The sequence below is a fragment of the Schizosaccharomyces pombe genome (genome assembly GCF_000002945.2).
Source record: "Schizosaccharomyces pombe strain 972h- genome assembly, chromosome: II".
Classification (NCBI taxonomy): domain Eukaryota; kingdom Fungi; phylum Ascomycota; class Schizosaccharomycetes; order Schizosaccharomycetales; family Schizosaccharomycetaceae; genus Schizosaccharomyces; species Schizosaccharomyces pombe.
The window spans coordinates 3,415,430-3,441,751 of NC_003423.3; the positions used below are offsets into that span (position 1 = coordinate 3,415,430).

Sequence of the window (26,322 nt, forward strand, 5' to 3'; positions counted from 1 at the left end):
TCATTATATGTAGCTTCTTTTGTGTATCAATTAGTATACACTATTGACAGGTTTTTTTCCTATCTAATATGACTCTCGTTAATACAATAAGAGCATATCTCAATTGAATGGCTGTTCCTCATTATATTGGCGAGCTATTTCAATGTTATGTTATTAAATCACCTCCATATTAGAATATTCCTGATATCTGTACGAGTAGTACACTATTATACGGATATCTCTTCTTTAAAGAATTTTAAATATATACAAAACCCCTGCTGAATTAGCTAATAACCGTACTGAAACTTGGTCCAGTTTTAATATAACTGTAGTGCTCGAGGGAAATGTGTCCGTCTTTCGTTGTGATTTCATTTGGAATCGTGAGCATCGATCCTTTATTTATCTTAAAGATGAGATAACGCACCGTCGCATAGCATAGTGAGATTTAAACATATTACCAAAGCTGTGATAACGATAGCAAAAATACATTAACGTTGATTTGCAGATTAATTTAACATATCCTAACATAGGTTTGATATACCCCGTTAAAAATCTTACGAACAAGGTACGGGTACGTCTTCCACGAAAACACCAAGAAAATCCATCAGTGAGATGTCCTCGAAAATTCGGCCATCCGCGTAAGTGCAGCACTTTCTGTAATTTCAATTAACAAATAGAGACGACAAAAAACTCCAACGAGTTCTTTATTTCTTTCTCGAACGAGTTCGAGCGGCAAAAGATGTTTCGTACGTAGAATTTATTATCTAAAAACTTTCCAGAATAATAACTAACATCTATTTTTTTTTCAAGTGGTCAATTACTTTCTCCTCTAATAGATAACGCTTCAGTTGATACAGCATCAGTATCTCCTTCGTCAAATGGCCGACCTACTACTCTGAAGTCGATTCAAAGCAAGATTGACGAATTTCAGTACCATGATTTCTCTGAATTTGTCTCTGATCTGGCTTATTTATTTATTAATGTTAAGGCTCTCTATGAGGGAACGCAAACATATAGCTTTGTTCAAGCCCTTGAAGAATTTTGTATACAGCAATTACGGACGTTTCAACAACAGGGCTACATTCCAGTAATAACCTGGCCAAATACGGACTCACCATCTGCTACCACTAGTAGCCCTATCAGTAGAAATCCAGAATATAGTGTTTCTCCACCTAATGGTTCCAAGTTTGTTAAAAATGAGGACGAAGCTTATGACTCTGATTTATATGTGGAGGAGGAGGACTCGGATGTAAAAGGAAGATCTATGGTTGGTAGGGATGGTAGATACAAATCTGAGGATTTAAAGCGCCGAAAACTTCAGCCTTCATCCAAACCTCTTAGCTCATTAGAAGCTCGCGCAAAGGTCATTATGCGGCAGGTAAGGAGATACAGAGATGGGAGTGGAAGACAGTTGTTTGCTCCTTTCGAAAGATTACCTGATCCTCGTATGTTTCCTGAGTATTACCAGGCTATTGAACAGCCGATGGCTCTTGAAGTCATTCAAAAAAAGTTAAGCAAGCATCGTTATGAAACAATCGAGCAGTTCGTAGATGATTTCAACCTCATGTTTGATAATGCTAAGTCATTTAATGATCCTTCAAGCCAGGTCTATCGTGATGCAGATTTCTTAAAAAATTATTTGGCAGACGTACTAAGACTTGAAGCTGGAAAGCTGGATAGTGAATTCTTTAATTATGAAACCGATTCTCGAGCCTCTCCTCAATTACCAAAGAATGATATACAGCCTGCTGTATCCATTGATGGCACATTACTCAACGTAGGTGATTGGGTATTGATTCGTAACCCTGCCGATTCAAGTAAGCCAATCGTTTCCCAAATTTATAGAATCTGGAAATCCGATGATGATATTAATTATGTTACTGTTTGCTGGTATTTAAGACCTGAACAAACTGTGCATCGAGCTGATGCCGTTTTTTATGAAAATGAAGTCTTCAAAACATCCCTTTATAGAGATCACCCTGTCTCAGAGATTGTGGGAAGATGCTTTGTTATGTACATTACTCGATACATTCGTGGTCGACCAAAAGGAATTCGTTCCACACCCGTTTTTGTTTGTGAGTCACGTTATAATGATGATACTAAACAATTCAGCAAAATCAAATCATGGAAGGCATGCATGCCCCAAGAAGTTAGCGGATCTGAATATGAGATGATTTTGTTTGACCGACCTATTACTCTGACAAAAGTTGCTAGTCCATTGCTACACTTATTGGCTAGCAAATCTCAGGGTTTGCCTTCACCTGCGACAACTGATAGTAATACACATATGTTGCCCTCACAGGGATCACTTCTTCCCCCGTCTAGTATTTCAGAGACAAAAAGTTTTTCTACCAAGGCTTCGACTCCGTTATCGACTGACGATATAGCCACACCTCTGTCCTCTGCTCCAAATCCTCCCAGTGTAATGCCCACGTATGCTAGGAAAACAAGTTCACATTCAGAAAGATCTTCACATTCTTCGTATCACAATTCTTCTCATGTGCCTACGGCTGCATTCAATTCACCGATTATGCGTACTTCCACGAAAAGTACTAGTCCTATTCCTGCTCGTCCGTTTTACGCTCAATCTGGGTCCTTGCAATCCTTAAATACGACGCAACATTCTCATCAAATTTCAGGTGGTCATTCAGGACGAATGAACGTTCCTTATGCTAAATTAAGCTACACTTCTCATAACGGAAGGCACGGGGGATCCAATGGTAATATATCTGGGGCGAAAACCCCAATGACTAACTATACCATCAACAGTATGCCTTCTCTTCCAGTATTTCCACCAGCTTTCATTGTCCCAGGTACGCACCAAAAATTGGATGAATCTTCCCCGGTTCCCGGAATCGATGATGTGACTGTGATTAATACTGAAACTGCTAAAATGCTTGATAAGGATGAGCACCAGAACGTTTTATGGTACACGGTCCCCCCGTTAGACCCAATTCCTTTGGAGAATAGAAATGGCAGTTTAACTCACTCGGTAGAGTATGTTCTTTATAAGAAGAGCAAAGGTTCACAGGTTATTACAGAAAAAGCAAGATCGAATGAGTTGAGTCGTGAAGCTAAATTTGAGAATCTTGTTGCCTCACTGTCAGATGCTTTGATCCCACCATAAAGTGAAAATTACTCACTGTGATTTTTAGAAAACAAATATTGTGATAGATTTGAAGATTTTTAGAACCTAATAATGTATATACTTTTTGTCTATGTTTCCACAAATGAATTTATAAATATAGTCAAGATGCGCCTTTGGCGAGATTGAGTTTTTGCAAGTACGATAATTATTTAAAAGCAAGTTTAAATTGGTATTAATTCTTTAGAAGATGTACAGTTGAGAACCCACTTCATGCTTTGTTTTCATATTACTGGACTCTTTAGGTGTCGCTAAATCGGCGGCTAACGCATTTTGCTCAAGTATAGCAAATAAGACTTCTACAACCAACAATCGCTTTCGTGGACTCCATAGCATGTCTCAAAAAAGCCAGTTTGCGTGTTCGTAAAATTTTTCTAAGTTGTCAGCTAACATTTAGATCGGTCATCAAAGTCCATAGGGCTCGTGAATGCTAGTGAAAACTATGCTTCTCCTCCCAAATTTGAAGCTATATCTGAGCCTGCGCGTAACGCTTGTTACAGTCCAAACGGGAAACTCTTTGCATATGCCACTGCCACTCAAGTTGTTATTAATGACACTGAATCCGGCGCAAAGTTAACTCAGCTCCCTGCTGCTAACACCTACGAACTGGGGTTTTCACCTCTAGGCAAGTATTTGAGTACTTGGGAACGCCCTGGTAAAGAAGCAGATGGAACGCCTAAACAAAATATGAAAGTTTGGAATACTGAGACCGGCCAACTGGTTTTTAGCTTTGTACAAAGAAATCAGACTGGATGGAATTTACAATATACCTGCGACGAGTCTTTAGCTGCTCGCCTAGTCACGAATGAAGTTCATTTTTATGAAACAGGGAATATGTCTAAAGGTCCTATTGCTAAACTTAGGGTCGAGGGTATTAGCGATTTTGCCTTGTCTCCTGGACAAAATCATGCTGTTGCTGTTTTTATACCAGAAAAAAAAGGCGCACCTGCATCTGTGCGTACGTACAGCATTCCCAATTTTAACTCTCCTTTGTCGCAAAAAACATTTTTTAAGGCTGATAAGGTGCAATTCAAATGGAATGCTTTAGGTACTTCTCTGTTAGTTTTAACGCAAACTGAGGTCGACAAATCAAATAAAAATTATTATGGTGAGACCAATCTATACCTTTTAGGTATTACCGGACAATTTGATTGTCGAGTTGACTTAGATCGTGAAGGTCCAATTCACGATGTTTGTTGGAATGCAGACTCCAAAGAATTTGGTATTGTGTATGGCTATATGCCTGCAAAAACTGCTATCTTTGACAACAGAGCAAACGTTGTAAGCATTATTCCTCCTGCTCCCAGGAATACTTTGATTTTCTCACCTAACTCTCGTTACATATTGTTAGCAGGCTTTGGTAATTTACAAGGTAGTATCGATATTTTCGATGCTGCAAACAATATGAAAAAAATAACCACGGTGGAAGCTGCAAACTGCACTTACTGTGAATTCAGTCCGGATAGTCAGTTTCTTCTTACTGCAGTTACTTCCCCTCGTCTTCGTGTTGACAACAGCATTAAGATTTGGCACATTACTGGTGCTCCCATGTTTTATGAAGAATTTAATGAGCTGTACCAGGCTTTCTGGCGTCCTCGACCTTTAAATCCTACCTTGTTGCAAAATGCTCTTACATCTGCTTCCTTACCTTCTCCGCCTACACCGCATGCATCGGCTAGTAAGTTGGCTGCAAAACCTTCAGTTAAGCCAGCTGGGGCTTATCGTCCACCAGGTGCTAGGGGTCAGAACTCTACCTTCTCTTATCGCCGTGAAGAGATCGATGTAATGAGCAGTGGAAGTGCCAATAAGCACGTCAATTCTTCTCGTCAGCGCGTTGTACCTGGAGCTACCCCTGTAATAGATGGAAACAAAAAGAATAACAAAAAAACAAAACCTGCTGTTAAACAAGTTGCACAACCAACTGCGGAGGTAAGTGACGAAAAGAAAATTCGTTCTTTGTGCAAAAAATTGCGCGCCATTGATGATCTGAAGTCTCGTCTCAATAACAATGAAAAACTTGAAGCCACTCAAGTTAAAAAGATTGAGTCCGAAGGGAAAGTTTTGGCTGAACTCAAGGCGCTTGGATGGACACCGGATGCATAGAAAGTTCTTGAGCAAGTGTATTGATTAAAGAATTTTATTTATTCTGTTTAAGAATTGAATTTATTGCATTCTCGAACAGCTTGGTTTTTTATAGCTGCTGACGTTGAAGAAGTGAATAAAGTTTTTCAAATCTTCAGTCGTTAGGTTTTATTAAATCAAAAGTTCGGCATCAGCTTGTTGCTTTTTTAAAACTAGTATTTTACATCACTTTAATGCTGGAATTAAATAATAGCACACCTGTACAGAAAAACTGCTCATTCGTGTTTTGAAGTCAATCAAGCACTAAGCAGCGTCTCTCCCAAGTTATCTTTGTTCGTTTGTCTCTCTTATCATGGCTACTTATGAGATTTCATTGTTCAGGTTGATTTTCAATAATCTTTTGTCATTCCCTCTTCTTCAAATTTAGACCTTATCTTAAGAAGTTATAGCACACGTCCTTTAAAATATCTACATATCACTGATTTTATTGAAAGTTAAATTCAATTTGGTACATTTTACCAAAGCTGATTCATATGTATAGCTTGTATTTTAGAATTGTTACAATTGGATTTTATTGATTTTGTAATAACCATTGGAATATTTTAGTATGAGATAAGTGACAGTGGGTAGCATAAACTGGTGCTACCTACAGCTGAGCTATATCACCACCAAGAACTACATTTTCTTTTGGCAAAAGCAAAATGTCTAAAGCTGGTGCGCCTGATCTTAAAAAGGTATGCTATTTTTATTCTTAATTTAAAATTCTAATTCATGGTTATAGTACCTAGATAGACAGGTATTTGTTCAGCTAAATGGATCTCGAAAAGTTTACGGTGTTCTTCGTGGTTATGATGTATGTTGCTAAATGTAAAAAAAAAAAATATCTAACTTTTATTAGATCTTTTTGAATATAGTATTAGAAGATTCCATTGAAGAGAAAGTTGACGGTGAAAAAGTAAAAATTGGCTCGGTCGCCATTCGTGGAAATTCCGTTATAATGATAGAGGTAAGCATTCAATGTGTTTTCTGTAATTGACCATAGCAGACTTTGGATAAAATGACCTGATAATTCAGAAATTGGGTTGTTTCTTTACATTTATTTCGTGCTCCAACCCTTATTAAAAATAAAGTGGTGTATTTACTTGCATAAAATTAATAAAACAGATTTAGGCTGACGTTTAAGAAATGAGTGACCGTTTTTATAATTGATACCGTCTGAATTAATGATCTAATATGCTTTTTGCTAAAGAGACCAGCAGACTTAGAATTTGTTGTGTAGCGTTTAAAGTCTGTATTTTTTATAGACAATAATTTATATGTTAATCTTGGACAAAGTATCGGTATATAATTCGAAATGGCTGCTTCTATTGAATTAAATTGCTGTTTTGATAGTATTTTAATCATCACATCCAATTCATTTTTATAGAGAATAAATTTTATGTAAAATATTTATATTATTATTATTATTAAATTAAAAAAAAAAACAGAAAGAAAGAGCAGCTATGTTTAATACATTATATTTTAATTCGATGTAAATATCTCTATCGCTTTTAACAATTAATAAACTTAAAAAGCAAAGTATTTGGAATTAGAGTAAATTTAAAAAAAATTAAGTTAAATTCGAAAACTAACGTGTAGTATGTATTTCTTTAGAGTTATTTATTTATTTACATATTTGTGTTTTACACCAAAAAAAAATAAAATAAAAAATAAGAAGCAATACCTTAGCATTGACAGATAACTTAAATTAATCGTAAAATTATTAGTTCATTTAACTATGATTAATTCTATATTCAGATAACTAATTTTTACCTGTACACTTCGGATTATATTGCGCACTGCTGTTTAAGTACTATAATGTACATATTACTAACCTACGAGATTGAGAACCAATTTGTTTCACCTATCAAGTCCTTAAGTTAGACTAGTAAGATGCGTGTTCCATCCATTTATAACTTTCCTCCTTTCTTCACCCGTCAATTAAACGATAATACTTGGCATTCTCAAAAGGCAGCATGGCAAATGTGGATACTATTATGGTGTCGTGAAAACAGGCAAACAAGTATAACGATAAACCCAGAACTGTTAGAAAGTTCTTTGCTTCATAACAGTACAATTCATAGTAAGAAAACTCTTTGTATTACTCCTTAGTGCTAACTTTCTTTCTTACCAAATAGGAACGCTGCCTCTTTCGGTGTTTCGAGAAATAGTAGAGGATATGGTGAAACAAAACCTAGCAGAATGGACTGAAAAGCGAAATCCTAAAGACGTGTTTTGGGTATACTGGAGGTCTATATCTGAATGGGGGAATATGATCTTGAAATGGGTAAGCCATTTTCTGCATAGTCGAAAGTACTAATTGTTTTACAGCTATCCGATATGGGACGAGAAGGGTCTATATGTACATTTTACGAACTTCAAGAACAATATAAAGAGGTAGATTGTTTAGACGAAGTACTCCTCCATAAAGTTCTTGAGCTACTAATGAAAAAAGGAAATATCGAATTAATGAAAGGATCGTCTGGAAAATATAGCGGGTTCAAGGTACTGAAAGCTTAACATAATTACATGCTTGATATACATAATTTTGGGCCTGCAAAATTGCATTATATAATTTATATACACAAATGATCAATTATGAAAATGATAGGAGCTTTATATATTTCGAAAGGTGACTTTTGGATGATTATTGCAACAAAAATTTGAAAGAGGGAATTAAAATAGTTGCAGAATCAACTACGAGGCCTTCCGAGCGAATGTTACCTTTATTTGATTTCCACTGAGGGACATACCTGTTGTCCCATTTTTTGCGACCGTTGCTTCTCTATCAGAATCGTATTCAACAAATGCAATTCCTCTTCTACCGGGAACCATACGTACTTCTTGAAATCCAGAAAACGCTTCGAAAATTTGTGTAAGGACGTCTGCGTTTACTTCTTGAGGGATATTTTGTAACAGAAGTACCTTATTAGGAGGCAACAAATCTTCATTAATTGTCGATTTACGCTCAGCTCCAACATTACGTTTAGGAACCGGCTTTTTATGAGTGGGTTTGGGAGCTGCGGGTTGAAGAGCGCTAGTCCGTTTAAGCATTTCTATAATATAAGGTTAGTAAAGTGAGGTCTTTGATTTTAGAATAAAAAAGATTATACCTCTCCTATTTTTCCTATCTTTTTTCCTAGTTTCTATTTCTTCAGGAGATTCTCTTTGTACGATAATATCGCTTTTAGATTTACTGTACTGTATCATCATGGGCTTTCCATACAAAGGGTATCCTTGTAAATCCTTTAACGCTCGTGACGCGTTCTCCAAGTTGTCGAATACTACAAATGCTTGACCGCGCATTCGCAAAGTCTTTCTTGCTTGAACATCTATGACTTTACCATAAGACCCAAAGAGATGTTCTAAAATTCGTTTCAACACTACGATTGTTAGAAATTAAATTAAATTAAAACAATTTAAATTAGTGGCATACTAGTAAGACGAATTTTTTCTTCAATGTTGCGTATGTAGAGAGTCTCTGACGGTGTTTGAGAGTCTGTCTCTTTAGGAGATGGTTGTTGAACCTCTTGATGCGAATTTGTTTGAGGATCCATTGGATGTTAAATATAAAAAGATATTCACAGTGAATTTCGGCACTAATGTTATGATGAATCAAAAAACACGAGTATTTAAAAATTGGAAGACAATCCAGCTTATGGCATTAAATTCCAGCTAATTACCAAAAGAAGTAGTCTTTCAGGTACCACCTTGTTTTAGTAAATATGGCTCGTAATGGTTGACTTTACATTCAATTTCAAAATGTAAATTATAGCCAGCATTAATATTTCGTTGGATGTATTCTAAAAGCGCTTGTTTTCAAAATACAGTACTCTAATGTACCAAATATCAAATGGAGAGAAACACTCCTTATCCAAGTTAAAGATCGCGAAAGGAAGAACTTCAATAAATGGACGTAGTTTTAACACGATAACGCATCGCTATGTTTGACCATGTTGTTGCTCATTAATCTTGTTTTCAGTTGCAGAAAAAGTTACGAATGCTTGAATAGTGAATACGATAATCTGTACAATAATTCAGTTTGCCTTGTATTTTGTTACAATATGGTACAAATCCTTATATAATTTACGAGATACCTAGGTAAAAGAACCGAGTTTATGCGTTAATGATTTACCGTGCAGACAAATTTTGAACGCGCAAACAAAAGAATAAAAATTTTATAAACAACAATTGATTTAGTTACTGAAAGAGAGCGTTTACCCAAAGTAAAGAAAATGATATAAATATTGTTATTTGTAAACTGTGGATAATATGGGAATCGATGGTGTACTGGACGCGCAAATAACGAATTTTACGAGCCGTCCTATTAAGAAATACAACAGCCGAGAACAGAAGAGCAGTCACAAACCATTTTTTATTCCACAATATTAGATTGTATTAACACAAATAAAATTTTTTTTTCAAGGCATTCTCTACAATATCGAAGACATTCAACGTATAAAGGTTAGTCTTGATTCAAATACTTACCCTTGTAATTTCAATTTAATGTTAGACAAAGTTATTGCCCCAACGTCTCTGGAAAACGCGGATGCAAATTGTGGAGGAGGCAGAACTGGAAAAAGTATCAGCCAATCATCAACATGTCTGAAAAAAAATTCCAAGATATTTCTAAGCCTAGCTCGTAAAAACGGGTGACAAGACATGTATGGCGCTATCGAAGTACGAAAATAGAAAATTGCCAGACGATATTAGAGTAAAAGACACAAAAAGAATTTCATTTATTCACCCTATTATAATTTTTCAGCTTTCATCAATGTATGCGTACTAACTAAAAAAATTATCGGTGGTCATTTAAAAACAACAAAACCATCCAGCATTCATCACATGTCTTTCATCCAATCAAATGTAGTTATAGCTATTATCGTCCAATAGATTGCAGAGGCGGGATCAAAATCCCCTTAGGCAAAATTGGTAGGCTTCTCCACAGTTTTTCTCAGACTTGGGAAGAATGGAGCGGGGTAGGGAAATATAGCAAGACCCTGTCTTACAATGATTGGGCAAAAGCTTCACATATATGGGAGCAATATATGTACAATAGGCGCTTTTCACGGACATAGCAAACCTTGTTAGTAATGAGTTGGGCGTATTTAAGGAGGTCCCAAGGCCTCAAAAGTCGTTTACCAAGTTCATAACTTTTTAGGGACTACGTTAGTTAGCGATGAATTAGTGATGATTTAGTGTGCAGCGTTTACATTTTCTTAACACAGACAATTGCAGTACGGGTTACAGCTCCATATTTCTTCTATAGTCCGAATGAAGTATGGGCGTACACGTAATCAAGGGATAGAAGTATCCTTTTACACCGAACTGTTCAAGAGCGAATATATCGCTTGAGAATTCTGTTTTTTTTTGAAAAGGTTCATTGTCCATCCATATTTACCTTCTTGTTAGGGAGTCTCGCTAGGATGGTTGGTGTCGCGGTCGATGTATGGTCTCCAGGTTGGGGGCCCCTAGCTATCCTGACTTGGATAGGACAGAGATAAGATACACGTTGCGTGACGTTTTCTTAAAAAAAAAGAGCACGGCTATGCTCTATTCATGTTACTAGTTAATACTAGAGGAACTCCGCATTTAGGTTAGTTCCGTTATGGACTCGAATATGTGGAGCTCGAGAATGCAAGCAATCGAAATTTGAAGGATTATGGTTCCGTAACGTTAATTGTTCTATTGCCAGCTTTGAGATAGTCATGCAGCGATGAGAGTATGCTGTGTTTTAAACTTTGATATTTGCTGGTTCCAATACGTATGGCCACCATTGGTATTATTTTTTCGCCTTGCGAATTAATTTTACTGCAGACACTTTACTTCTTTTGCCTCAGGAAACGTTTTTTTGTGTTCAATCTTGATTTAACGATATGAGGAGTATAGAAATATACTTGGTTTTTTCGGTTACTTTGCTAAAATTATTGACGTTGGAATACACTCTGTATTTGCTAGCAGTCCGAACTTGCAGCCTCGGTCGCCAAAGTATTTAAATTTACTTTACTTTTGAGAATTATTCCTACATCACATTTATTGAAAGTCGTTTTTTCATCCTGTTATCGGCTTTCTACCTCACTAATAGTGTCTTTCCCCAGTATATGCATCAGTTTCATTACGTACAGTGTATCATTTTACGATTGAATTTTTTTTTTTGCTATGGAGAATTAATGATATCGTGACATTTTTACCTCGTTCTTGACTTTCAACGAGCTGTTGATCCTCGTCATACACGTCGTTTAAATTCTATTCCACATCTTATTCGTTCTTATTTGTGTGTGACTGCGTTTTTTTAAGTCGGCGTCCAATGATACAAGAGTTTGCTAACTACCTTGTTGCCCTTGTAATATTGTGACGTATAACCAAAAACTCTCCGGCGATCCTGTCTAAAATTTCACTGAAAGCAAAGGACTTTTGATACTTTTGTCGGGGTTTCTCTTCCCGAATTTAGTATAAAAGCTGCCCTCTTGACTGTTAAAATCTTTACCTAGACCTATTCTTGCTTTTTAAGTGCAAGAGCAACTTTAGTCTTCATTTACCTAAAAATCCTTTCTTTTTTTGGTTAAACAAGAACGAAATCCAAAGAAAGCTCAATAAAAGCATTGTGCTTTCCTTGGTTACCCTTTCTTTATACCGATTTTGAAAATACAAGCTCTCTGTGCTTGAAAATCATAATCTAGATTAATTTTTCTTTTAATTTTTATTTATTGAGAATCTCTTGTCAAGATCTCTAACTCATAAACTGTCTGTTCTTTGTTCTATCATTTCTGCTTAACGTGTTGCAACTGAAATAGACGTGTGGTTAATTTTATTCAATCTTTTATTTTCCACTTACATCCTTTCTATAGAATTTTTGTTTTTTTTCATCTTTATTAGATTCCTTTATACTTTATCAAAATGGGGTTCAAGCGTGGAAAGAATTTTACCCTTGTTATGTTAATTTTCGTCTCCATGGCCGGTTGGATGTTTGGTGCTGATACCGGTTCCATTGGTGGTGTTACTAGTATGCGCGATTTTCGTGAGCGTTATGCTGATAGATATGACCCGATCACCGACCAGTATTCTTTGTCTTCGGCTCGTCAAGGTCTTTTAACTGGTATGGTTAACGTTGGTTCCTTGTTTGGATGTATCATTTCTTCTCCCATTGCCGATCGTTTTGGTAAGAGACTTTCTATCATTGGTTTTTGTGCTGTTTATATCATTGGTATCATCGTTCAAGTTACCGCTGTTCCCTCTTGGGTACAAATCATGGTTGCCAAGATTTGGACTGGTATTGGTATTGGCGCTCTTTCTGTCTTGGCTCCTGGATATCAATCAGAGACTGCTCCTCCCAGTATTCGTGGTACCGTCGTCGTCACTTATCAGTTGTTTGTCACTGGTGGAATTTTCATTGCCGCTTGTATCAATATGGGTACTCACAAACTTCATAAAACTGCCCAGTGGCGTGTTTCAATTGGTATTAATCTCCTTTGGGGTATCATTACCATGATTGGAATTCTCTTCCTTCCCGAATCCCCTCGTTATCTTATTCAAGTTGGCAAGGATGAAGAGGCTGTTAGAGTTCTTTCTGAAAGTGCTGAGCTTTTTCCTGATAGTGAGGAAGTTCAAAATGAATATCACCGTCTCAAATCATCTATTGACGAAGAATTTGCTGGTGGCCCTTGCAGCTGGGCAAGCATTTTCGGTAAAGACATTCGTTATCGTACTTTCCTTGGTATGTTTGTTATGTCGCTTCAACAATTGACCGGTAACAACTATTTCTTCTACTATGGTTTCTCAGTTATGCAAGGAGCTGGTATTAATTCTCCTTACCTATCTGCTATGATTCTTGATGCAGTTAATTTTGGCTGCACTTTTGGTGGTATGTATGTATTGGAAAGGTTTGGTCGTCGTAACCCTCTTATCATTGGTGGTATTTGGCAGTCAATTTGCTTTTTCATTTATTCAGCTGTCGGTTCTCGTGCTTTATATCATAAGAACGGTACTTCAAATACCCGTGCTGGTGCCGTTATGATTGTCATGGCATGTCTTTTCATTTTTGGATTTGCTCAAACTTGGGCTCCTGCCGCATACGTTATTGTTGGTGAGTCATACCCTGTTCGTTACCGCTCTAAGTGTGCTGCCGTCGCTACTGCTAGCAACTGGCTCTGGAATTTCCTAATTTCATTCTTTACTCCATTCATTCAAGCTTCTATTGGATTCAAGTACGGTTACGTTTTTGCTTCTTGTAATTTGACCGGTGCAATTGTTATTTTCTTGTTTGCTAAAGAGACTAAAGGTCTTACTTTGGAAGAAATTAATGAGTTGTATATGTCTGTCATCAAGCCCTGGGAATCTGGTAACTTTAAGCTTAACTATTCTGAGCAAAAGAAAGTTGAGAAAGAGAAATCCAGAAAGGGCGGTGCCCGTGGTGAGTCTGTTGAGTATGTTGAGCGTGCTTCAAACACTGACTCATCTCCACAATACTCTTCCCATGAGGAAGATTACGCATAAGGCAATAGCTAAACGTCTTTGTATGATTTATGAATTGTGTGAGGCAGCTAGATCCAAAATTTGTTGTTCCGATTCGTTGGGTCTATATATTATATTATTAGCTAAGTTTGGATTGATAATTTGTTAAGTTACTGTGCATCTTAAATCTAGTTTTTTGAGATTATGTTCGTTTGCATATAATATTAGATACATGTGCATTCTTTGTCCATTTTTGTGTTTTTGTGTTCATTATAGGAAATAATATTTTTTATACCTAATTAAGTTTTTGTTGATTCGTTGCTTAGTAGCTAAGTATTTCCAATGTTAATAAATATTTGTAAATGTTGAAGTGAGTCATGTTTATACAGTGATTTGTAGTTGAATTTTCATTATATTAGTAAGTCTGTTACAGAACAATAATCATTTTACGCTTGTGTATCGCCCAAATGTACTTTATTAGTTATTAATTTTTAAATCAGCGTTGCGGGCAGTGTCGTATTATTCTGTATGATACGATTCGGCAGACTAATGTACTGCACTAAACTAATATTGTAATTTATTTAAGTTCAACCGAATACGGCTGAAGAAAGTATATTTCGTTGCTGTTCGATATTTACATTTTATCCTTACGCGCTTTTATACTTGCGAACCAAAATGGATTATGGGGATATTTACATTGCAGAGGAAACAGAATGGGATAAATATAATCGTCAAATAAATAAAAATCCAGATGATTTTGATGCTTGGTAGGATGTTGTCAGATACAACTTATTTAGTGCTAATTATGATTTAGGGAAGGACTGGTTCGTGCTTCAGAACATCTTGAGGGAGGTGTTGGCAGAAACTCTTCGAAACAGGCTATCAATACATTAAGAAGTGTGTACGATCGATTCTTGGGAAAATATCCGCTATTGTTTGGTTATTGGAAGAAGTATGCAGATTTTGAGTTTTTTGTGGCAGGTGCTGAAGCATCAGAGCATGTATGTACACAAGTATTATGCGATTTGTTATTTTTCTAATAAAAAAATAGATCTACGAACGAGGAATTGCTGGTATTCCACACTCTGTTGATTTGTGGACAAACTATTGCGCTTTTAAAATGGAAACCAATGGTGATGCAAATGAAGTTCGGGAGTAAGAATAAACCCTTATTTCACGTGACAAATACTAACTCATCAGGCTATTCATGCAAGGTGCGAACATGGTTGGATTGGATTTTCTGTCACATCCATTTTGGGATAAATATCTGGAATTTGAGGAGCGTCAGGAGCGTCCAGATAATGTATTTCAATTATTAGAGCGTCTTATACACATTCCCCTACATCAATACGCTCGTTATTTTGAAAGGTACGGACAAATTACCATTAACATTCGTAATTGTCTCAATTAATTTTGTGATCAAATTCAATTTAAGCTCAAAGGCTAACGTCGTAGATTCGTTCAAGTTTCACAGAGTCAACCAATACAGCAATTATTACCTCCTGACGTATTGGCATCTATCAGAGCTGATGTAACTCGTGAACCCGCTAAAGTTGTTTCTGCTGGATCAAAACAAATTACCGTTGAACGCGGTGAACTCGAAATTGAAAGAGAGATGAGAGCTCGCATATATAATATCCATTTGCAAATTTTTCAAAAAGTTCAACTCGAAACTGCTAAACGATGGACGTTCGAATCGGAAATTAAACGTCCTTACTTTCATGTTAAAGAACTCGATGAAGCACAACTAGTTAATTGGAGAAAATATTTGGACTTTGAAGAAGTGGAGGGAGATTTTCAGAGAATATGTCATTTGTATGAGAGATGTTTAATTACTTGTGCACTTTATGATGAATTTTGGTTCAGATATGCAAGGTGGATGTCAGCCCAACCTGACCATCTTAACGATGTTTCTATAATTTATGAACGTGCATCTTGCATTTTTGCTTCAATATCGAGACCAGGAATCCGAGTGCAATATGCTCTTTTTGAGGAATCCCAAGGCAACATAGCTTCAGCTAAAGCAATCTACCAGTCCATTTTAACTCAACGTAAGTAATTTTTACAAAATTTAACATTAACGTATAGTTCCTGGAAATCTCGAAGCAGTGTTAGGATGGGTTGGTTTAGAAAGAAGAAATGCCCCCAATTACGATTTAACCAACGCACATGCAGTTTTGCGGAGTATAATAAATGAAGGAAAATGTAATACAGGCATTACTGAAGTATTAATTACGGAGGACATCAAACTAGTTTGGAAAATTGAAGGGGACATTGAACTTGCAAGGAATATGTTTTTACAAAATGCACCAGCTTTATTGGATTGCCGTCATTTTTGGATATCTTTTCTTCGGTTTGAGTTAGAGCAGCCTTTAAGTAAGTAGTTGTTTTGTGTTTTACACTCAATTATACATCAATGTACATTGTGGCTTACATATTTTCCAGACAGCAAAAACTATACTGAACATCACGCCCGTGTCTCTAATGTAATGGAAATGATTAGAAATAAAACAAGGTTACCGCCAAGGACGATAATGGATCTTACAAAGCTATACATGGAATATCTTTGCCACCAATCCAACGATCCTTCAGTTTTACAGGAATACTTATTAATTGATCGAGATGTCTTTGGGCCTTTTAGTGTACGGGAATCCCACTGGAAAAAGCTCGATGAAGGACAAGATTTGAAACAGGTTAGTACTAGGCTTTTAAGCACTAACGGTCACCCTGGTATTTCTGTGAATGAAGCAAAAATCAAGTCTGGTGAATCTCCATATGAGAAATATTACCGTCTTCAGGGTGTTGTTGAGACAGTAACATCTGGTGTTGCTGCCAATGGGTCTTCATAATCTACGACTTCTCATTAAAAAGAAATTTTCATAGTCAAATTATCAATGCTATATCTCGTTGCATTTCCTACTTCTTAAAAAGCAGTTTGTTTAGGGAAAGGAGTACTCAAACGCACCTTAATGTCATTGTAAAGTCATTGCTAGACTGCATGGGTATACAAATCTTAAAATTATTTGTACATGAATAACAAATTATCTAAAGGAGCTAGAGAAGAGACGTAAATGTTTTAAACTTTCATTAAAACAATATGTAAAAACCCATCAATGTAACAGAAATCTCGATTGAGCTCGTCTAAAACGCTCTGAAGAAAAATTGTAATACCATGAATAACTGGTTTAACTATTAAGAATTTATCACATGATGGAAACAAGTCGGGAAGGCGTTTATTGAGAAACTCACCAAGAGAACTACCAAGAGGTGCAGAAGTTTGTATAATAGGAGCATTGGCCCCTAAATAAATTTTTAAAGGAATGAATTTGGATTTTGAAAAAAGTATTTTTATAGCAATGGGACGGAAATCATAGTAATCATGATTGAGTATTGCATTCCAGTAGGTGTCTGTTTCTGCCTTTGAAAGAGCGATTATTCCAGACGAACTTCCGTTACGAACGTAATCAGACTGTAAAAAGTTAATATGGATTTACCCCTTTTGTAAATAAATCATATATGTTTTTGTGATAGAGAACGCACCTCTTTTAAGCAGTTGAAAAAATATGTTCGAAAAGTATCCATGGTTTCCATTTGAAGTATTTTGGTTGTAGGAAATAGACCTGAGCGCAATTGAATGCGCCATAGCACCGGCGCTCGAGGAGTATCCGGATCAAACACTGTTAACAAATCGAAAAGTAAGCCAACAGGCCAATGCCTATATTATGATTAATTTACGGAAAGTTACTTTGGGTAAACGATACCATTTAAGAGGAACCCCATTATAATCCAACCAACATTCTGATAAAGGGATTGAAGGTGCCAACAGACGTTGAACATTTGGGAGTATTTGAGCAAAATATGATTGTCGCGGGACGTTAGCCTTAGGTAGAATATGGTGAGCAAAAAGGAAAAAATAAATTGAGTTAAAGAATATTAAATTACTACTTGAGTGAACAAATCACATACTAGATAGGCCAGAGAATTACCTTCATAATCAATGCGCACAGAAATAGTGCCATTCCAAAGGAGCTCTGGAATATTGCCTTTATTATTATCGACATTCATTTTTAAAAAACATCTCCAATACTGTGATTAGAAATTGTGCTTTTGTTGTATACTTAACAAACTCGTGGGTGGTTGGAATGCGTTGATAAATAGCTTAGAGTCAGACATTCACTATAATTAGTTAAATTAATGTTTTTACAATTAAAGTAAGTGGGCTTTAAATACACATAGTAGAGTCTTCAAAAAATTCACCCGAAAATATAACTGGTAATTTATATGTTCAAAATACGAGTTCCTGCTATACAAAAACCGCAATTAGGAATTTGTAGATTCACTGTATTGATTAGTTAATAGACACGTAATGACTTTTCGGAAGTAGAAGTTTGAGATATTCAAGGGACTTGAAAGTTTGCATGCAGTAAATCTCATAAAAGAATTAAAAGCAAGGATTTATATAGCTAATAATTGCAGGCACTAAGCTTGACATGGTCGCACTATGAGTCGCTAGTACGTTTGTGAGACTTTCGCATACGTTCCAGAAACTGTACACAACTTATTTAAACAACCAAATATTTTTAAAACAATACTGGTAAATATGTTGATCTTGAAGAGGATTTTCATTATAAGAAATTTTATATTTCCTTTTTCTAACTGCCGGTATGCCTCTACTGTTCCTAGTCCAAGATCAGGTATGAGATTTCAAAACATTAGTGCAATTTAAATTCCTAACAAGATTCAGGGATTTCTAATACAAATGATTTCTTTAAAAGAATTGGAAGAGATACTGCAGAAAAAGTGAACGGAAAATTCGAGTCTTGGGATGGTCTATTTAGGAAAAGTACAAAAACTATGAAAAAGGAAGGTATTGATGTACGTACAAGGAAATACATTGCAAGCCAAAGAAACCGATTTAAAGAAGGGTTTATAGTTAAGCCATATCCAGTTATGGTTAAAAAGAATGGAGGTGAGCGACGCAAACGTAAATAATAAGTATATGGAATATTATATTCTTTTGAGACATTCTTTCTTCTTTTTGTAGTTGAGTTTTTGCTTGAGTTCGAATTAATCTAAAATTTGCTTAAAATAGCCAACACTGTTCAAAGCATGTCTTTTCTCGACGAAGATGTGGAGCCTAGAACGCAAAGCCGATTAAACAATTGTCCATGAAACCATTTAGCAAATTCTGGAGAATTTTCCATTAGTGCGGAATTGGCGCTAGGGTATTGTCTCCCTCTTTCCAAGTTATTTTCATTTGTTTCGTTCACGGGCTTCCATTCCCACTCTCCTGCCCAGATTAATTTAGCTTCAATTTTTTCTCTAGTCCTAATATATAAAAAATTTTCTTTTAGCTCCATTAAGTCTACACCATCGCTAAATTCCTTTAGGACTGATGTATACTCAATAACTTGTTGATCATTGCCGGATACCATCCAAACTATACGTATAGTTGGTATTTCTATTTAATGGTTATAAATTTTTAACTTCAGCTGCACCTTAAATCGTTTGTTAGCAGATTCTTTTTGAGTATGTGTGCAAAGGTATTCGTTTGCGTTTGCGTCAAAGGGCTTGGTCAATTAGATGAGCCAACTGTGGTAAATTTTTATGTTAGGTTGATATCAATATGAACAGCAAATTTACTCTAAATGTGTACTTAAAGGCATAAGGAATATTTATACTATGTCATTAATCTTCTAGTACTAATCTTGGGCATTCGTTTCTTTTGGCATGGAAATTCGCTGTCGCGTTATCACAAGCCCTGGAGAACTAATTTCTTTGACCGCATTAGTTGTGTTGAGTGATTCCTCATCATTTTTGCCTATTTTTTTTAACTCTAAACTTTCATGCTCAGTGAATACATCATCGAAATCTTTTGCATCCTGGATGGATCGTTTAATTCTTTTATCGCGGATTTGCATGTAACTAACAATACAAGAGCTAACAAAGACTATTCCTCCTACCACCAGCAAACCAATTAATCCTTTTATAAATCGAGGCGTATCAGTATTGGGATACATTATAGGTGCCCACCAAATATGCCAGATATTCTGACACATATTCATCAAAAACACAACAACTCCTCTTTCCTGATCATTATCCCGGCAAATGTCATTTGCCCAAGAAAACCAAACTGCTTGTCCAGCATATGTACAACCAGAAGCGAAATAAGCAAAGAATTTTGCGCCATCTGGCACGTTCCATGCTAGAAGTATTGTAGCAGAAACAGTAGTAATTACGCACAGAAAAAGTCCAAAAGGCCATCTTGGGTTTCCAGCTAATTTATCAGAAATAACACTAGCACCTAACGTTGATACTACGCCAACAGCTGTAATCACAGTTGGGTAATTATTTATTTGGGCAACAGAAAATTTGTTGCTCCATTTCATCCACTGACCCATCAATACATTGACAGCTATAGCTTGTGTTTCTCCGCTAAAAATCCAAAGGATGCACAAACCGTAAATTCGCCATGAACGTACAATATCCTTTATCGCTTTTAGCGTTAATGGCTTCTTCTTGGGGCGAGCGGGTAGCCTTTTGAAACTTAATTCTTTTTCTTGTTCTGTAAAATAAGGAGCCTTGGTTGTTTCTGGAACGTCAGGAAACAGAAAGAGCCCATATAATGAAAGAGGAATCGTCAAAATGCCATCAATTATAAAAAGCCAACGCCAACCAGATAAACCACCTTTACCATTTAATGATGAATGAACTGCTGTTTGCAAATACCCAGCAAACATTGTGCCGACTAAACCAGAGGCTGAAAAAATTCCGGCACGTTTGCATAGTTCACTTTCTTTGTACCATGCGCCCAATATATAATGCGTACCAGCAAATGTAGATGCCTCCGCAACCGCCATGAAAAAGCGTAAAATCATCAATGCTCGAACGGAATGTACCGCAAATGAAAAAATCGTCATAAGTCCCCATAAAATATTCATAACCGAAAACCAAAGTCTTGCTGGTACTCTCTGTAATGCATAAGAACCTGGCAATTGTCCTATAATGTATCCACATGTAAAAACAACGTTTATATCTTGCAATTCATTACCATGCATTTTCAAATCCTCTTGCATACCACTAAGGTATGCATTGTTTATTGATGATCTATCCAAGTAATTAATAAAATATGAAACGCAACAGTAAGAAAGTATGAACCAATCTATTTTTATTAAAAGCTTTTGTTCAACTTTGTTTAATCCATAATAAGGGGAAAAGGTTTTTGCCAACCTATTTAGTAACGCCATTACGACTTGTCTCACTTATGAAATATTCACGACAATTTACAGAGGAGACCTAACTTAAATTTTTATGGCTTTAGAAAACGTACAATTTCAATGGATTCTCATGAAAAGTGCCTATATTAAAGTAAAGCCAGGGACCTAAGCAAGGAACAAACACTTCGAGTCAAAATCGAATTGCAGACTGTTGGAATATCAATATGCTCCAGCCAGGAAAATTTTTTCTTTAATTTTTCTGAAAAATCAAGATTATAAGTATCGATCGAGCCTTCTAAAAAGTGACAATATCAATGCCGGAAACCCAATCTTAATTTTTAGATGTGCGCTGATTACTCGGAATTGGCTAGCAAGTTGGATACTTATTCTCGACGTAGCCACAATGAGTACTATACTTTGCTGCTCTATTTGTGGAAATTAACTGTATTGCAAAAAACATCTAACCTTTCAATTAATAAGCATTCGGTTCAAGTGGCTACAATACAATAACCACTATTTGCGAGATTAAACATACTATTACAGTAACCAACACATTTGAAATGTAAAAAATTGCCATAGTTGAAGCTATTCAGCGTCAGCGAACATCTTCGGAGAGCTCAAATAATCTTAGCTCTTAAGATGGGGGTTTTTTCTGCCGAATACTGTATCTGTTTGACTTTTATTTTTAATACGTTGGAGTAACCGCTGTATTCTTGTGCAACTTGGTGTTTTTGAAATTAACAATGGCACTGTTGATGAACGAAAGTGAATTATAATACATTTTTTGACAGTACCAATCTTATGGAAGTGCCTTGAAATCCTGTTACGTTACGTTTTAGCAAGATCGCTTCTCTTATGATTTTCTTGTTTCAATGGTTTTCTACCCATAATCAATGAAATATGTTTACAAGGGTTACGAGTTTTGTAAAGCAAATGCACTTTAAAAATTGACCAGAAACTTCCATATATTAGAACCAAAATTTTTTGGAATACATTTTAACATAGTAAATTAAAATAAGCCGTTTACTTATTCTAATTTACAGAAGCGCTTCTATAATGTTTAAGTAACGAACGTTTTTGTCACCCAACACCACCCAACTTCGTATCCCAAGATTTATAACTTGTTCGGACAAACATCGTTGGTAAAGACTTGCATCGTTCATTACAGAACGAATTTTATTATTTATAGTTCACATTTGTGAATCTTAAGATGCAATGTCTGCTGAGGGAAAAGCCAAGATCCTTGGCCTTAGTCAATAAGGACCATGCTCTTATGTTTCATTCGGTTCCTCAGAACAAAAACTCTTTATCAGTATGTGTTGCAGAATTTACGGCATTGTCAGAAAAGCCGTTAGAAGGATTTCGAAAAATCTCCAGTCATCGAATTTATGGTACTCTAGGTCTGATTGAATTAGAAGGGTCCAATTTTTTGTGCGTGATTAGTGGAGCTAGTGAGGTAGCACGTGTGCGAGATAAAGAAAGAGTTTTTCGTATCATGGAGGTCTGCTTTTACAGTGTTAATCGTTCAAACTGGGATCACATTCGACAAGAAAATTACTCGCCTGATATTCCGGATGGTTACGATACCGATACCCAAGGCTATGATTCTTACAAGTATGCCGCTGAACCATTCAGTAGTCTCAGAAAGCTATTAACAAATGGATCATTTTACTTTTCTCTCGATTTTGACATTACTACCCGACTGCAACTTCGTACGTCTCAAACAATGACGGAGCCTCAATATGATAGCATGCATACTCAATTTATGTGGAACGAATTTATGCTTAGACAGTTGATCAAATTTCGCTCCCATTTGAATGGGGATGAAAAGAGTGCATTGGATGGATGTCGCTTCTTTACATGTGCCATCAGAGGTTTTGCGAGCACCGAACAATTTAAGTTAGGAATTCAGACTATTCGGCTTTCTTTAATATCTAGACTGTCTTCGCTTCGCGCTGGTACCCGATTCTTGTCACGTGGCGTAGATGATGATGGAAACGTTGCTAACTTTGTTGAGACGGAGACAATCCTCGATTCCTCTAAATACTGTGTAAGCTATTGTCAGGTCCGTGGCAGTATTCCAATTTTTTGGGAACAAGAAGGTGTTCAAATGTTTGGTCAAAAAATTGATATAACTCGCTCTTTAGAAGCAACTCGAGCTGCTTTTGAAAAACACTTTACCAGTCTTATTGAAGAATACGGACCAGTGCACATAATCAATCTTTTAGGGACAGGTTCGGGAGAACGCAGTTTATCTGAGCGTCTGAGACAGCATATTCAACTTTCTCCGGAAAAAGATTTAATACATTTAACGGAGTTTGACTATCATTCTCAAATTAGATCCTTTGAAGATGCCAATAAAATACGCCCAATGATTTATAGCGATGCAGAAACTTTCGGGTTTTATTTTGAGAACAACGAAGGACAATCCATTGTGGTACAAGATGGTGTTTTTCGCACCAATTGTTTGGATTGCTTAGACCGAACAAATGTTATTCAGAATCTTGTTTCAAGAGTGTTTTTAGAACAAGTTATGATATATACTCGGCAAAATGCTGGTTATGATTTTTGGCAAGTTCATTCAACGATTTGGGCAAATAATGGTGATGCCTTAGCTCGCATTTACACCGGAACAGGAGCACTTAAATCTAGTTTCACTAGAAAGGGAAAGTTAAGTATAGCGGGTGCACTTAATGATCTCTCTAAAAGCGTCGGCAGAATGTATATCAATAACTTTCAAGATAAGGGGCGACAAGAAACAATTGATTTGCTTCTTGGCAGATTAATTGACCAACATCCTGTTATTTTGTATGATCCAATTCATGAGTATGTTAACCATGAGCTGAGAAAAAGAGAAAACGAATTTTCTGAACATAAGAATGTCAAAATTTTTGTTGCTAGTTATAACTTGAATGGATGTTCTGCTACTACAAAGTTAGAAAACTGGTTATTTCCCGAAAACACACCTTTGGCAGACATCTATGTGGTTGGATTTCAAGAAATAGTGCAATTAACTCCGCAGCAAGTAATAAGTGCTGACCCAGCCAAACGTCGTGAATGGGAGTCATGTGTCAAACGCTTATTAAACGGTAAATGTACATCTGGACCTGGATATGTTCAATTACGTTCTGGACAACTGGTTGGTACAGCACTAATGATATTTTGTAAGGAGTCATGTTTGCCCAGTATCAAGAACGTGGAAGGAACGGTTAAGAAAACTGGTCTTGGTGGAGTTTCCGGAAACAAAGGTGCTGTTGCCATCCGATTTGATTACGAAGATACCGGTCTTTGTTTTATTACTTCTCATTTAGCAGCGGGTTACACAAATTACGATGAAAGAGATCATGACTATCGAACTATTGCTAGTGGATTAAGATTTAGGCGTGGTCGTTCCATATTCAATCACGATTATGTGGTATGGTTTGGTGACTTTAATTATCGTATTTCATTGACATATGAAGAAGTCGTACCTTGTATCGCGCAAGGGAAGTTAAGTTACCTTTTTGAATACGATCAATTAAATAAGCAGATGCTTACCGGAAAAGTCTTTCCGTTTTTTTCAGAGTTACCGATTACCTTTCCTCCTACGTACAAATTTGACATAGGAACAGACATATATGATACCTCGGATAAGCATAGAGTTCCTGCCTGGACCGATCGTATTTTATATCGTGGAGAATTAGTTCCCCATAGTTATCAATCTGTACCTTTGTACTACTCCGATCATAGACCCATTTATGCCACATATGAAGCAAACATTGTTAAAGTTGATAGAGAGAAGAAAAAAATACTGTTTGAAGAGCTTTATAATCAGAGAAAGCAGGAAGTTAGAGATGCTAGTCAGACTTCTTATACTCTGATTGATATTGCTGGGTCTGTTGCGGGTAAACCTAATTTAATTCCCCATCTTCCTGCCAATGGAGTTGACAAAATTAAGCAACCAAGTAGTGAACGTAGTAAGTGGTGGTTTGATGATGGTCTCCCTGCGAAGTCAATAGCTGCTCCTCCAGGCCCAGAATATAGGTTAAATCCGTCGCGTCCTATCAATCCCTTTGAGCCTACCGCAGAGCCCGACTGGATATCCAACACAAAACAATCATTTGATAAGAAATCGTCATTAATAGACAGTATCCCCGCATTAAGCCCGGCACCTTCTTCGTTGGCCAGAAGCAGTGTTAGTTCTCAACGCAGCTCAACCTCAATTATTCCCATTAAACCCAACAAGCCAACTAAACCAGATCATTTGGTTGCTCCAAGGGTAAAACCATTGCTTCCACCTCGGTCTGGTTCTTCCTCTTCTGGTGTACCGGCACCCAACTTGACACCCGTTAATGTTCCTCCCACTCCTCCTCCTCGCAAGTCTTCTGCTTCTCAACGAAGCGGTGATTTACTTGCTTCTTCACCTGAAGAAAGCAGTATTTCTTGGAAACCGCTTGTGTAATCTTTAAAATTCTCGTAATATACTTGGACGGCTTTAATTTTAGGTGCAAATACTTTTCTGCCATTTTTAAAAACATTTATCATTGCAATATATAAACACCGCCATTGCTCCAGATTACTTAAAAGGGCAATACGATGCCATGAAACATACACCATGTACATTATTAGAAATTCTTTACAAATATTTAAAAGAACTACTGCTTATGGGCGTCAACCTATGTTACTAATGCCGTAAATGTATAGATAGCTCAATTCAGTCAGCTAATCATAAAATTCACAGGTAAAAGATGGTATTTGAAGTTCTTCCAAGTGAAACGTTAAATTTTTAGAAACTGTAAATTACTCTGAAGCAAATTTCTTAAGGATTCTGGCAACGATATGCAACAAGAACACACTGGCAATGAAACCAACGCTTAATACCATCACTACAACGGGGTCACTTAATTAACGTTAGAAAAACCTTAATAATGATTGAGTTTAACGGCTTACACTTTAAATCCACTAGCCTCATCAGTGTATAATTTCAATAAGGTAGGGGTTGAACCAGGAGCGCCAGCAGCACGAGCTCCAGCAGGACCAGAGTTACTTTCTTTTGTGTTCTTTTCAACAGCAGCACGTCTCCTAAACATCACACAAAAAGTTAGCATGACATCTTACAGTAAGCAAATTAACATTTTTCACGAACCTGATTTGAGACTTGGGACCTCCAGGAGCAGATGCAGCACTATTCTTAACACTGCCAGAGGCCTACTAGTTAGTGAATTCTTTAGGTCATAATTAATCTAGCATTCACTTACTTTTGTGGATGACATTCTGGCTGATGGGTGTTGTTAATGAATGGTTCAAACGACAATGTTCAATCGCCGTACAATTTACCCTAACAACGAACTTAGTATACCGTATTGCGAATAGCGCATTTGTAGTGCTTAACGCTATTTACATTTATATGTCAGTTTAAAAGAAAATAGA

General features: G+C 36.5%; 13 protein-coding genes and 16 long non-coding RNA genes across 29 annotated transcripts; 11 read left to right on the forward strand and 18 right to left on the reverse strand.

The window, feature by feature from the left end:
* Nucleotides 1-8: 8 nt before the first annotated feature.
* On the reverse strand, nt 9-634 carry SPOM_SPNCRNA.6120. Its single transcript, NR_195470.1, has one exon. It is a non-coding gene; the product is annotated as a non-coding RNA (long non-coding RNA).
* rsc1 (RSC complex bromodomain subunit Rsc1) lies at nt 573-3,264 on the forward strand. The gene is made up of 3 exons (NM_001022339.3): nt 573-617; nt 657-725; nt 790-3,264. The coding sequence occupies exons 1-3, from the start codon at nt 592-594 to the stop codon at nt 3,104-3,106; spliced, it is 2,412 nt and encodes an 803-aa protein (NP_596420.1). The 5' UTR covers nt 573-591; the 3' UTR covers nt 3,107-3,264.
* Nucleotides 779-3,718, reverse strand: SPOM_SPNCRNA.6121. The gene has a single exon (NR_195471.1). It is a non-coding gene; the product is annotated as a non-coding RNA (long non-coding RNA).
* Nucleotides 3,428-5,760, forward strand: eif21 (translation initiation factor eIF2A). The gene is made up of 2 exons (NM_001022340.3): nt 3,428-3,483; nt 3,522-5,760. The coding sequence occupies exons 1-2, from the start codon at nt 3,459-3,461 to the stop codon at nt 5,225-5,227; spliced, it is 1,731 nt and encodes a 576-aa protein (NP_596421.1). The 5' UTR covers nt 3,428-3,458; the 3' UTR covers nt 5,228-5,760.
* Nucleotides 3,949-4,228, reverse strand: SPOM_SPNCRNA.6122. The gene has a single exon (NR_195472.1). It is a non-coding gene; the product is annotated as a non-coding RNA (long non-coding RNA).
* On the reverse strand, nt 4,729-4,980 carry SPOM_SPNCRNA.6123. Its single transcript, NR_195473.1, has one exon. It is a non-coding gene; the product is annotated as a non-coding RNA (long non-coding RNA).
* A 137-nt stretch (nt 5,761-5,897) lies between the features above and the next one.
* On the forward strand, nt 5,898-6,537 carry smg1 (Sm snRNP core protein Smg1). The gene is made up of 4 exons (NM_001022341.3): nt 5,898-5,940; nt 5,988-6,059; nt 6,105-6,212; nt 6,252-6,537. Exons 1-4 carry the CDS (start codon nt 5,908-5,910, stop codon nt 6,270-6,272), a joined length of 234 nt encoding a protein of 77 aa, NP_596422.1. The 5' UTR covers nt 5,898-5,907; the 3' UTR covers nt 6,273-6,537.
* On the reverse strand, nt 5,966-6,494 carry SPOM_SPNCRNA.6124. The gene has a single exon (NR_195474.1). It is a non-coding gene; the product is annotated as a non-coding RNA (long non-coding RNA).
* A 524-nt stretch (nt 6,538-7,061) lies between the features above and the next one.
* SPOM_SPNCRNA.6125 lies at nt 7,062-7,769 on the reverse strand. The gene has a single exon (NR_195475.1). It is a non-coding gene; the product is annotated as a non-coding RNA (long non-coding RNA).
* vps25 (ESCRT II complex subunit Vps25) lies at nt 7,063-8,993 on the forward strand. Its single transcript, NM_001022342.3, has 3 exons — nt 7,063-7,328; nt 7,384-7,532; nt 7,577-8,993. Exons 1-3 carry the CDS (start codon nt 7,139-7,141, stop codon nt 7,763-7,765), a joined length of 528 nt encoding a protein of 175 aa, NP_596423.1. The 5' UTR covers nt 7,063-7,138; the 3' UTR covers nt 7,766-8,993.
* Nucleotides 7,793-9,050, reverse strand: usp102 (U1 snRNP-associated protein Usp102). The gene is made up of 3 exons (NM_001022343.3): nt 8,682-9,050; nt 8,359-8,628; nt 7,793-8,301 (listed from the first exon to the last, which is right to left on the reverse strand). Exons 1-3 carry the CDS (start codon nt 8,800-8,802, stop codon nt 7,943-7,945), a joined length of 750 nt encoding a protein of 249 aa, NP_596424.1. The 5' UTR covers nt 8,803-9,050; the 3' UTR covers nt 7,793-7,942.
* A 408-nt stretch (nt 9,051-9,458) lies between these two features.
* On the forward strand, nt 9,459-9,996 carry SPOM_SPNCRNA.6126. The gene has a single exon (NR_195476.1). It is a non-coding gene; the product is annotated as a non-coding RNA (long non-coding RNA).
* SPOM_SPNCRNA.6127 lies at nt 9,499-12,069 on the reverse strand. Its single transcript, NR_195477.1, has one exon. It is a non-coding gene; the product is annotated as a non-coding RNA (long non-coding RNA).
* Nucleotides 11,731-13,995, forward strand: ght2 (plasma membrane glucose/fructose:proton symporter Ght2). The gene has a single exon (NM_001022344.3). The coding sequence runs from the start codon at nt 12,143-12,145 to the stop codon at nt 13,736-13,738; it is 1,596 nt and encodes a 531-aa protein (NP_596425.1). The 5' UTR covers nt 11,731-12,142; the 3' UTR covers nt 13,739-13,995.
* SPOM_SPNCRNA.6128 lies at nt 12,213-13,202 on the reverse strand. Its single transcript, NR_195478.1, has one exon. It is a non-coding gene; the product is annotated as a non-coding RNA (long non-coding RNA).
* Nucleotides 13,309-14,153, reverse strand: SPOM_SPNCRNA.6129. Its single transcript, NR_195479.1, has one exon. It is a non-coding gene; the product is annotated as a non-coding RNA (long non-coding RNA).
* Nucleotides 14,154-14,307: 154 nt separating this feature from the next.
* On the reverse strand, nt 14,308-15,095 carry SPOM_SPNCRNA.6130. Its single transcript, NR_195480.1, has one exon. It is a non-coding gene; the product is annotated as a non-coding RNA (long non-coding RNA).
* prp39 (U1 snRNP-associated protein Prp39) lies at nt 14,340-16,749 on the forward strand. The gene is made up of 7 exons (NM_001022345.3): nt 14,340-14,463; nt 14,511-14,697; nt 14,748-14,851; nt 14,897-15,064; nt 15,152-15,747; nt 15,785-16,072; nt 16,142-16,749. Exons 1-7 carry the CDS (start codon nt 14,372-14,374, stop codon nt 16,543-16,545), a joined length of 1,839 nt encoding a protein of 612 aa, NP_596426.1. The 5' UTR covers nt 14,340-14,371; the 3' UTR covers nt 16,546-16,749.
* atg5 (autophagy-associated protein Atg5) lies at nt 16,675-17,819 on the reverse strand. Its single transcript, NM_001022346.3, has 4 exons — nt 17,663-17,819; nt 17,458-17,576; nt 17,237-17,411; nt 16,675-17,165 (listed from the first exon to the last, which is right to left on the reverse strand). The coding sequence occupies exons 1-4, from the start codon at nt 17,759-17,761 to the stop codon at nt 16,773-16,775; spliced, it is 786 nt and encodes a 261-aa protein (NP_596427.1). The 5' UTR covers nt 17,762-17,819; the 3' UTR covers nt 16,675-16,772.
* Nucleotides 16,757-16,984, forward strand: SPOM_SPNCRNA.6131. The gene has a single exon (NR_195481.1). It is a non-coding gene; the product is annotated as a non-coding RNA (long non-coding RNA).
* On the forward strand, nt 17,272-17,850 carry SPOM_SPNCRNA.6132. Its single transcript, NR_195482.1, has one exon. It is a non-coding gene; the product is annotated as a non-coding RNA (long non-coding RNA).
* Nucleotides 17,851-18,238: 388 nt separating this feature from the next.
* Nucleotides 18,239-22,079, forward strand: fyv4 (mitochondrial 37S ribosomal protein mS41). Its single transcript, NM_001022347.3, has 2 exons — nt 18,239-18,390; nt 18,441-22,079. Exons 1-2 carry the CDS (start codon nt 18,297-18,299, stop codon nt 18,686-18,688), a joined length of 342 nt encoding a protein of 113 aa, NP_596428.1. The 5' UTR covers nt 18,239-18,296; the 3' UTR covers nt 18,689-22,079.
* On the reverse strand, nt 18,379-19,250 carry SPOM_SPBC4B4.12C (uncharacterized protein). Its single transcript, NM_001022348.3, has one exon. The coding sequence runs from the start codon at nt 19,129-19,131 to the stop codon at nt 18,799-18,801; it is 333 nt and encodes a 110-aa protein (NP_596429.1). The 5' UTR covers nt 19,132-19,250; the 3' UTR covers nt 18,379-18,798.
* liz1 (plasma membrane pantothenate transmembrane transporter Liz1) lies at nt 19,349-21,148 on the reverse strand. Its single transcript, NM_001355814.2, has one exon. The coding sequence runs from the start codon at nt 20,941-20,943 to the stop codon at nt 19,399-19,401; it is 1,545 nt and encodes a 514-aa protein (NP_001342731.1). The 5' UTR covers nt 20,944-21,148; the 3' UTR covers nt 19,349-19,398.
* On the reverse strand, nt 21,975-23,066 carry SPOM_SPNCRNA.6133. The gene has a single exon (NR_195483.1). It is a non-coding gene; the product is annotated as a non-coding RNA (long non-coding RNA).
* On the forward strand, nt 22,041-25,468 carry syj1 (inositol-1,4,5-trisphosphate 5-phosphatase 1). Its single transcript, NM_001022350.3, has one exon. It carries the CDS (start codon nt 22,124-22,126, stop codon nt 25,352-25,354), a length of 3,231 nt encoding a protein of 1,076 aa, NP_596431.1. The 5' UTR covers nt 22,041-22,123; the 3' UTR covers nt 25,355-25,468.
* SPOM_SPNCRNA.6134 lies at nt 23,295-23,535 on the reverse strand. Its single transcript, NR_195484.1, has one exon. It is a non-coding gene; the product is annotated as a non-coding RNA (long non-coding RNA).
* SPOM_SPNCRNA.6135 lies at nt 23,986-25,360 on the reverse strand. The gene has a single exon (NR_195485.1). It is a non-coding gene; the product is annotated as a non-coding RNA (long non-coding RNA).
* A 160-nt stretch (nt 25,469-25,628) lies between the features above and the next one.
* On the reverse strand, nt 25,629-26,185 carry sbh1 (translocon beta subunit Sbh1). Its single transcript, NM_001022351.3, has 4 exons — nt 26,151-26,185; nt 26,039-26,100; nt 25,843-25,974; nt 25,629-25,792 (listed from the first exon to the last, which is right to left on the reverse strand). Exons 1-4 carry the CDS (start codon nt 26,163-26,165, stop codon nt 25,693-25,695), a joined length of 309 nt encoding a protein of 102 aa, NP_596432.1. The 5' UTR covers nt 26,166-26,185; the 3' UTR covers nt 25,629-25,692.
* Nucleotides 26,186-26,322: the final 137 nt, after the last annotated feature.

What these genes read in the sequence shown, in the direction of transcription:
- rsc1 (NM_001022339.3), top strand. Translation starts at nt 592, where the DNA reads ATGTCCTCGAAAATTCGGCCATCCGC. An exon ending in TCGAAAATTCGGCCATCCGC is followed by an intron (nt 618 to 656) that starts GTAAGTGCAGCA and finishes ATTAACAAATAG; the next exon opens with AGACGACAAAAAACTCCAAC. An exon ending in CGAGCGGCAAAAGATGTTTC is followed by an intron (nt 726 to 789) that starts GTACGTAGAATT and finishes TTTTTTTTCAAG; the next exon opens with TGGTCAATTACTTTCTCCTC.
- vps25 (NM_001022342.3), top strand. Translation starts at nt 7,139, where the DNA reads ATGCGTGTTCCATCCATTTATAACTTTCCTCCTTTCTTCACCCGTCAA. An exon ending in TCATAACAGTACAATTCATA is followed by an intron (nt 7,329 to 7,383) that starts GTAAGAAAACTC and finishes CTTACCAAATAG; the next exon opens with GAACGCTGCCTCTTTCGGTG. An exon ending in GGAATATGATCTTGAAATGG is followed by an intron (nt 7,533 to 7,576) that starts GTAAGCCATTTT and finishes ATTGTTTTACAG; the next exon opens with CTATCCGATATGGGACGAGA.
- ght2 (NM_001022344.3), top strand. Translation starts at nt 12,143, where the DNA reads ATGGGGTTCAAGCGTGGAAAGAATTTTACCCTTGTTATGTTAATTTTC.
- sbh1 (NM_001022351.3), bottom strand. An exon ending in GGTCCCAAGTCTCAAATCAG is followed by an intron (nt 25,975 to 26,038) that starts GTTCGTGAAAAA and finishes TGTGATGTTTAG; the next exon opens with GAGACGTGCTGCTGTTGAAA. An exon ending in GAGGCTAGTGGATTTAAAGT is followed by an intron (nt 25,793 to 25,842) that starts GTAAGCCGTTAA and finishes ACGTTAATTAAG; the next exon opens with TGACCCCGTTGTAGTGATGG.
- eif21 (NM_001022340.3), top strand. Translation starts at nt 3,459, where the DNA reads ATGTCTCAAAAAAGCCAGTTTGCGT. An exon ending in TCAAAAAAGCCAGTTTGCGT is followed by an intron (nt 3,484 to 3,521) that starts GTTCGTAAAATT and finishes GCTAACATTTAG; the next exon opens with ATCGGTCATCAAAGTCCATA.
- fyv4 (NM_001022347.3), top strand. Translation starts at nt 18,297, where the DNA reads ATGTTGATCTTGAAGAGGATTTTCATTATAAGAAATTTTATATTTCCT. An exon ending in TGTTCCTAGTCCAAGATCAG is followed by an intron (nt 18,391 to 18,440) that starts GTATGAGATTTC and finishes AACAAGATTCAG; the next exon opens with GGATTTCTAATACAAATGAT.
- smg1 (NM_001022341.3), top strand. Translation starts at nt 5,908, where the DNA reads ATGTCTAAAGCTGGTGCGCCTGATCTTAAAAAG. An exon ending in GTGTTCTTCGTGGTTATGAT is followed by an intron (nt 6,060 to 6,104) that starts GTATGTTGCTAA and finishes AACTTTTATTAG; the next exon opens with ATCTTTTTGAATATAGTATT. An exon ending in ATTCCGTTATAATGATAGAG is followed by an intron (nt 6,213 to 6,251) that starts GTAAGCATTCAA and finishes TGACCATAGCAG; the next exon opens with ACTTTGGATAAAATGACCTG.
- prp39 (NM_001022345.3), top strand. Translation starts at nt 14,372, where the DNA reads ATGGATTATGGGGATATTTACATTGCAGAGGAAACAGAATGGGATAAA. An exon ending in GTGCTGAAGCATCAGAGCAT is followed by an intron (nt 14,698 to 14,747) that starts GTATGTACACAA and finishes ATAAAAAAATAG; the next exon opens with ATCTACGAACGAGGAATTGC. An exon ending in GATGCAAATGAAGTTCGGGA is followed by an intron (nt 14,852 to 14,896) that starts GTAAGAATAAAC and finishes CTAACTCATCAG; the next exon opens with GCTATTCATGCAAGGTGCGA.
- liz1 (NM_001355814.2), bottom strand. Translation starts at nt 20,943, where the DNA reads ATGGCGTTACTAAATAGGTTGGCAAAAACCTTTTCCCCTTATTATGGA.
- atg5 (NM_001022346.3), bottom strand. Translation starts at nt 17,761, where the DNA reads ATGAATGTCGATAATAATAAAGGCAATATTCCAGAGCTCCTTTGGAAT. An exon ending in GTAATTCTCTGGCCTATCTA is followed by an intron (nt 17,577 to 17,662) that starts GTATGTGATTTG and finishes ATTCTACCTAAG; the next exon opens with GCTAACGTCCCGCGACAATC. An exon ending in AATGGGGTTCCTCTTAAATG is followed by an intron (nt 17,412 to 17,457) that starts GTATCGTTTACC and finishes ATCATAATATAG; the next exon opens with GCATTGGCCTGTTGGCTTAC.
- SPOM_SPBC4B4.12C (NM_001022348.3), bottom strand. Translation starts at nt 19,131, where the DNA reads ATGGTATCCGGCAATGATCAACAAGTTATTGAGTATACATCAGTCCTA.
- usp102 (NM_001022343.3), bottom strand. Translation starts at nt 8,802, where the DNA reads ATGGATCCTCAAACAAATTCGCATCAAGAGGTTCAACAACCATCTCCT. An exon ending in AGAAAAAATTCGTCTTACTA is followed by an intron (nt 8,629 to 8,681) that starts GTATGCCACTAA and finishes TAACAATCGTAG; the next exon opens with TGTTGAAACGAATTTTAGAA. An exon ending in AGATAGGAAAAATAGGAGAG is followed by an intron (nt 8,302 to 8,358) that starts GTATAATCTTTT and finishes CTTATATTATAG; the next exon opens with AAATGCTTAAACGGACTAGC.
- syj1 (NM_001022350.3), top strand. Translation starts at nt 22,124, where the DNA reads ATGCAATGTCTGCTGAGGGAAAAGCCAAGATCCTTGGCCTTAGTCAAT.